The sequence below is a fragment of the Pseudophryne corroboree genome, chromosome 1, assembly GCF_028390025.1.
Source record: "Pseudophryne corroboree isolate aPseCor3 chromosome 1, aPseCor3.hap2, whole genome shotgun sequence".
NCBI lineage: Eukaryota > Metazoa > Chordata > Amphibia > Anura > Myobatrachidae > Pseudophryne > Pseudophryne corroboree.
This window is the reverse complement of record NC_086444.1, coordinates 1,250,536,078-1,250,542,889: the sequence shown is the minus strand read 5'-3', so window position 1 is coordinate 1,250,542,889 and position 6,812 is coordinate 1,250,536,078. Positions and strand designations below refer to the sequence as shown.

The window sequence follows — 6,812 nt, the reverse complement described above, 5'->3', positions numbered from 1 at the left end:
GCTGCCGCCTTTCTGTGCCCTCTCTCTGTGCCCTGGGGCTGCTGCCGCCTTTCTGCCCCCTCTCTCTGTGCCCTGGGGCTGCTGCCGCCTTTCTGTGCCCTCTCTCTGTGCCCTAGGGCTGCTACCCCCTCTCTGTCCTCTCTCTCTCTCTCTGTTCCCTGGGGCTGCACCGCCTTTCTGTCCTCTCTCTGTGTGCCCTGGGGCTGCTGCCCCCTCTCTGTCCTCTCTCTTTCTGTGCTTTGGGGCTGCTGCTGCCTTTCTGTGCCCTCTCTCTGTGCCCTGGGGCTGCTACCGCCTTTCTGTCCCCTCTCTCTGTGCCCTGGGGCTGCTGCCCCCTTTCTGTCCCCTCTCTCTGTGCCCTGGGGCTGCTGCCCCCTTTCTGTCCCCTCACTCTGTGCCCTGGGGCTGCTGCCGCCTCTCTGTCCCCTCTCTCTGTGCCCTGGGGCTGCTGCCGCCTTTCTGCCCCCTCTCTCTGTGCCCTGGGGCTGCTGCCGCCTTTCTGTCTCCTCTCTCTGTGCCCTGGGGCTGCTGCCGCCTTTCTGTCCCCTCTCTCTGTGCCCTGGGGCTGCTGTCGCCTTTCTGTCCCCTTTCTCTGTGCCCTGGGGCTGCTACCCCCTCTCTGTCCCCTCTCTCTGTGCCCTGGGGCTGCTGCCCCCTCTCTGTCCCCTCTCTCTGTGCCCTGGGGCTGCTGCCGCCTTTCTGCCCCCTCTCTCTGTGCCCTGGGGCTGCTACCTCCTCTCTCTGTGCCCTGGGGCTGCTGCCGCCTTTCTGTCTCCTCTCTCTGTGCCCTGGGGCTGCTGCCGCCTTTCTGCCCCCTCTCTCTGTGCCCTGGGGCTGCTGCCGCCTTTCTGTCCCCTCTCTCTGTGCCCTGGGGCTGCTGCCGCCTTTCTGCCCCCTCTCTCTGTGCCCTGGGGCTGCTGCCGCCAATCTGCCTCCTCTCTCTGTGCCTTGGGGCTGCTGCCCCCTTTCTGCCTCCTCTCTCTGTGCCCTTGGGCTGCTGCCGCCTTGCTGCTGCCCCCTCTCTGTCCCCTCTCTCTGTGCCCTGGGACTGCTGCCCCCTCTCTGTCCCCTCTCTCTGTGCCCTGGGGCTGCTGCCCTCTCTCTGTGCCCTGGGGCTGCTGCCGCCTCTCTGTCTCCTCTCTCTCTGCCCTGGGGCTGCTGCCGCCTTTCTGTCTCCTCTCTCTGTGCCCTGGGGCTGCTGCCGCCTCTGTCCCCTCTCTCTGTGCCCTGGGGCTGCTGCCGCCTTTCTGTCCCCTCTCTTTGTGCCCTGGGGCTGCTGCCGCCTTTCTGTCTCCTCTCTCTGTGCCCTGGGGCTGCTGCCGCCTTTCTGTCTCCTCTCTCTGTGCCCTGGGGCTGTTGCCGCCTCTCTGTGCCCTGGGGATGCTGCCGCCTTTCTGCCTCCTCTCTCTGTGCCCTGGGGCTGCTGCCGCCTCTGTCCCCTCTCTTTGTGCCCTGGGGCTGCTGCCGCCTTTCTGTGCCCTGGGGCTGCTGCCGCCTTTCTGTCTCCTCTCTCTCTGTGCCCTGGGGCTGCTGCCCCCTCTCTGTCCTCTCCCTTTGTGCCCTGGGGCTGCTGCCGCCTTCCTGTCCCCTCTCTCTGTGCCCTGGGGCTGCTGCCGCCTCTCTGTGCCCTGGGGATGCTGCCGCCTTTCTGCCTCCTCTCTCTGTGCCCTGGGGCTGCTGCCGCCTCTCTGTGCCCTGGGGCTGCTGCCGCCTCTGTCCCCTCTCTTTGTGCCCTGGGGCTGCTGCCGCCTTTCTGTGCCCTGGGGCTGCTGCCGCCTTTCTGTGCCCTGGGGCTGCTGCCGCCTTTCTGTGCCCTGGGGCTGCTGCCGCCTTTCTGTCTCCTCTCTCTCTGTGCCCTGGGGCTGCTGCCCCCTCTCTGTCCTCTCTCTTTGTGCCCTGGGGCTGCTGCCACCTTTCTGCCCCCTCTCTCTGTGCCCTGGGGCTGCTGCCGCCTTTCTGTGCCCTCTCTCTGTGCCCTAGGGCTGCTGCCCCTCTCTGTGCCCTGGGGCTGCTGCCACCTTTCTGCCCCCTCTCTCTGTGCCCTGGGGCCGCTGCACCCTCTCTGTCCCCTCTCTCTGTGCCCTGGGGCTGCTGCCCCCTCTCTGTGCCCTGGGGCTGCTGCCACCTTTCTGCCCCCTCTCTCTGTGCCCTGGGGCTGCTGCCGCCTTTCTGTGCCCTCTCTCTGTGCCCTGGGGCTGCTACCCCCTCTCTGTCCTCTCTCTCTCTGTGCCCTGGGGCTGCACCGCCTTTCTGTCCTCTCTCTCTGTGCCCTGGGGCTGCACCGCCTTTCTGTCCTCTCTCTGTGTGCCCTGGGGCTGCTACCCCCTCTCTGTCCTCTCTCTCTCTGTGCCCTGGGGCTGCACCGCCTTTCTGCCCCCTCTCTGTGCCCTGGGGCTGCTGCCGCCTTTCTGTGCCCTCTCTCTGTGCCCTGGGGCTGCTACCCCCTCTCTGTCCTCTCTCTCTCTGTGCCCTGGGGCTGCACCGCCTTTCTGTCCTCTCTCTGTGTGCCCTGGGGCTGCTGCCCCCTCTCTGTCCTCTCTCTTTCTGTGCTTTGGGGCTGCTGCCGCCTTTCTGTGCCCTGGGGCTGCTGCCGCCTTTCTGCCCCCTCTCTCTGTGCCCTGGGGCTGCTGCCGCCTTTCTGTGCCCTCTCTCTGTGCCCTGGGGCTGCTACCCCCTCTCTGTCCTCTCTCTCTCTCTGTGCCCTGGGGCTGCACCGCCTTTCTGTCCTCTCTCTGTGTGCCCTGGGGCTGCACCGCCTTTCTGTCCTCTCTCTGTGTGCCCTGGGGCTGCTGCCCCCTCTCTGTCCTCTCTCTTTCTGTGCTTTGGGGCTGCTGCTGCCTTTCTGTGCCCTCTCTCTGTGCCCTGGGGCTGCTACCGCCTTTCTGTCCCCTCTCTCTGTGCCCTGGGGCTGCTGCCCCCTTTCTGTCCCCTCTCTCTGTGCCCTGGGGCTGCTGCCCCCTTTCTGTCCCCTCACTCTGTGCCCTGGGGCTGCTGCCGCCTCTCTGTCCCCTCTCTCTGTGCCCTGGGGCTGCTGCCGCCTTTCTGCCCCCTCTCTCTGTGCCCTGGGGCTGCTGCCGCCTTTCTGTCTCCTCTCTCTGTGCCCTGGGGCTTCTGCCGCCTTTCTGTCCCCTCTCTCTGTGCCCTGGGGCTGCTGTCGCCTTTCTGTCCCCTCTCTCTGTGCCCTGGGGCTGCTGCCGCCTTTCTGCCCCCTCTCTCTGTGCCCTGGGGCTGCTACCCCTCTCTGTCCCCTCTCTCTGTGCCCTGGGGCTGCTGCCCCCTCTCTGTCCCCTCTCTCTGTGCCCTGGGGCTGCTGCCGCCTTTCTGCCCCCTCTCTCTGTGCCCTGGGGCTGCTACCTCCTCTCTGTCCCCTCTCTCTGTGCCCTGGGGCTGCTGCCGCCTTTCTGTCTCCTCTCTCTGTGCCCTGGGGCTGCTGCCGCCTTTCTGCCCCCTCTCTCTGTGCCCTGGGGCTGCTGCCGCCTTTCTGTCCCCTCTCTCTGTGCCCTGGGGCTGCTGCCGCCTTTCTGCCCCCTCTCTCTGTGCCCTGGGGCTGCTGCCGCCAATCTGCCTCCTCTCTCTGTGCCTTGGGGCTGCTGCCCCCTTTCTGCCTCCTCTCTCTGTGCCCTGGGGCTGCTGCCGCCTTGCTGCTGCCCCCTCTCTGTCCCCTCTCTCTGTGCCCTGGGACTGCTGCCCCCTCTCTGTCCCCTCTCTCTGTGCCCTGGGGCTGCTGCCCTCTCTCTGTGCCCTGGGGCTGCTGCCGCCTCTCTGTCTCCTCTCTCTCTGCCCTGGGGCTGCTGCCGCCTTTCTGTCTCCTCTCTCTGTGCCCTGGGGCTGCTGCCGCCTCTGTCCCCTCTCTCTGTGCCCTGGGGCTGCTGCCGCCTTTCTGTCCCCTCTCTTTGTGCCCTGGGGCTGCTGCCGCCTTTCTGTCCCCTCTCTCTGTGCCCTGGGGCTGCTGCCGCCTTTCTGTCCCCTCTCTCTGTGCCCTGGGGCTGTTGCCGCCTCTCTGTGCCCTGGGGATGCTGCCGCCTTTCTGCCTCCTCTCTCTGTGCCCTGGGGCTGCTGCCGCCTCTGTCCCCTCTCTTTGTGCCCTGGGGCTGCTGCCGCCTTTCTGTGCCCTGGGGCTGCTGCCGCCTTTCTGTCTCCTCTCTCTCTGTGCCCTGGGGCTGCTGCCCCCTCTCTGTCCTCTCCCTTTGTGCCCTGGGGCTGCTGCCGCCTTCCTGTCCCCTCTCTCTGTGCCCTGGGGCTGCTGCCGCCTCTCTGTGCCCTGGGGATGCTGCCGCCTTTCTGCCTCCTCTCTCTGTGCCCTGGGGCTGCTGCCGCCTCTCTGTGCCCTGGGGCTGCTGCCGCCTCTGTCCCCTCTCTTTGTGCCCTGGGGCTGCTGCCGCCTTTCTGTGCCCTGGGGCTGCTGCCGCCTTTCTGTCTCCTCTCTCTCTGTGCCCTGGGGCTGCTGCCCCCTCTCTCTCTGTGCCCTGGGGCTGCTGCCCCCTCTCTGTCCTCTCCCTTTGTGCCCTGGGGCTGCTGCCGCCTTCCTGTCCCCTCTCTCTGTGCCCTGGGGCTGCTGCCGCCTTTCTGTCTCCTCTCTCTGCCCTAGGGCTGCTGCCGCCTTTCTGTCTCCTCTCTCTCTGCCCTGGGGCTGCTGCCGCCTCTCTGCCCCCTCTCTCTGTGCCCTGGGGCTGCTGCCTCCTCTCTGTCCCCTCTCTCTGTGCCCTGGGGCTGCTGCCGCCTTTCTGTCTCCTCTCTCTGTGCCCTGGGGCTGCTGCCGCCTTTCTGCCCCCTCTCTCTGTGCCCTGGGGCTGCTGCCGCCTTTCTGTCCCCTCTCTCTGTGCCCTGGGGCTGCTGCCGCCTTTCTGCCCCCTCTCTCTGTGCCCTGGGGCTGCTGCCGCCTTTCTGTCTCCTCTCTCTGTGCCCTGGGGCTGCTGCCGCCTTTCTGTCCCCTCTCTCTGTGCCCTTGGGCTGCTGTCGCCTTTCTGTCCCCTCTCTCTGTGCCCTGGGGCTGCTGCCGCCTTTCTGCCCCCTCTCTCTGTGCCCTGGGGCTGCTACCCCCTCTCTGTGCCCTGGGGCTGCTGCCCCCTCTCTGTCCCCTCTCTCTGTGTCCTGGGGCTGCTGCCGCCTTTCTGCCCCCTCTCTCTGTGCCCTGGGGCTGCTACCTCCTCTCTGCCCCCTCTCTCTGTGCCCTGGGGCTGCTGCCGCCTTTCTGCCCCCTCTCTCTGTGCCCTGGGGCTGCTGCCGCCTTTCTGTCCCCTCTCTCTGTACCCTGGGGCTGCTGCCGCCTTTCTGCCCCCTCTCTCTGTGCCCTGGGGCTGCTGCCGCCAATCTGCCTCCTCTCTCTGTGCCCTGGGGCTGCTGCCCCCTTTCTGCCTCCTCTCTCTGTGCCCTGGGGCTGCTGCCGCCTTGCTGCTGCCCCCTCTCTGTGCCCTGGGGCTGCTGCCCCCTCTCTGTCCCCTCTCTCTGTGCCCTGGGGCTGCTGCCCCCTCTCTGTCCCCTCTCTCTGTGCCCTGGGGCTGCTGCCGCCTCTCTGTCTCCTCTCTCTCTGCCCTGGGGCTGCTGCCGCCTTTCTGTCTCCTCTCTCTGTGCCCTGGGGCTGCTGCCGCCTTTCTGCCCCCTCTCTCTGTGCCCTGGGGCTGCTACCCCCTCTCTGTCCCCTCTCTCTGTGCCCTGGGGCTACTGCCGCCTCTCTGTCTCCTCTCTCTCTGCCCTGGGGCTGCTGCCGCCTCTGTCCCCTCTCTCTGTGCCCTGGGGCTGCTGCCGCCTTTCTGTCCCCTCTCTCTGTGCCCTGGGGCTGCTGCCGCCTTTCTGTCCCCTCTATCTGTGCCCTGGGGCTGCTGCCGCCTTTCTGTCCCCTCTCTCTGTGCCCTGGGGCTGCTGCCGCCTCTCTGTGCCCTGGGGATGCTGCCGCCTTTCTGCCTCCTCTCTCTGTGCCCTGGGGCTGCTGCCGCCTCTCTGTGCCCTGGGGCTGCTGCCGCCTCTGTCCCCTCTCTTTGTGCCCTGGGGCTGCTGCCGCCTTTCTGTGCCCTGGGGCTGCTGCCGCCTTTGTCTCCTCTCTCTCTGTGCCCTGGGGCTGCTGCCCCCTCTCTGTCCTCTCCCTTTGTGCCCAGGGGCTGCTGCCGCCTTCCTGTCCCCTCTCTCTGTGCCCTGGGGCTGCTGCCGCCTTTCTGTCCCCTCTCTCTCTGCCCTGGGGCTGCTGCCGCCTTTCTGTTTCCTCTCTCTCTGTGCCCTGGGGCTGCTGCTGCCTTTCTGTCTCCTCTCTCTCTGCCCTGGGGCTGCTGCCGCCTTTCTGTCTCCTCTCTCTCTGCCCTGGGGCTGCTGCCGCCTTTCTGTCTCCTCTCTCTCTCTGCCCTAGGGCTGCTGCCGCCTTTCTGTCTCCTCTCTCTCTGCCCTGGGGCTGCTGCCGCCTTTCTGTTTCCTCTCTCTCTGTGCCCTGGGGCTGCTGCTGCCTTTCTGTCTCCTCTCTCTCTGCCCTGGGGCTGCTGCCGCCTTTCTGTCTCCTCTCTCTCTGCCCTGGGGCTGCTGCCGCCTTTCTGTCCCCTCTCTCTGTGCCCTGGGGCTGCTGCCGCCTTTCTGTCTCCTCTCTCTGTGCCCTGGGGCTGCTGCCGCCTTTCTGCCCCCTCTCTCTGTGCCCTGGGGCTGCTGTCCCCTCTCTGTATATCCCATATAACAGTGGATGTCTCCCTAATGTAGATGGCTTCCCCCAGTCTCTCGCTGTCTCAGAGAGTCCGATGATGACTTCGCATCCCGTGTACAAAAGGTGGGCAGGGCTGGGAGCGCGGTGTGACTGGTGATTGGATGAGGGGGTGGGAGCGGGGGTGTGACGGGCG

At 66.9% G+C, this 6,812-nt stretch overlaps 1 protein-coding gene across 1 annotated transcript in view; it reads left to right on the top strand.

The window, feature by feature from the left end:
• Window positions 1-6,812, top strand: part of AUP1 (AUP1 lipid droplet regulating VLDL assembly factor) — a 71,762-nt gene that overhangs the window by 43,054 nt on the left and 21,896 nt on the right. The window contains exon 8 of the mRNA XM_063926014.1: window positions 6,676-6,742. Within this exon, the coding sequence (XP_063782084.1) occupies window positions 6,676-6,742 (67 nt within the window). The remainder of the gene's footprint in view (window positions 1-6,675; window positions 6,743-6,812) is intronic.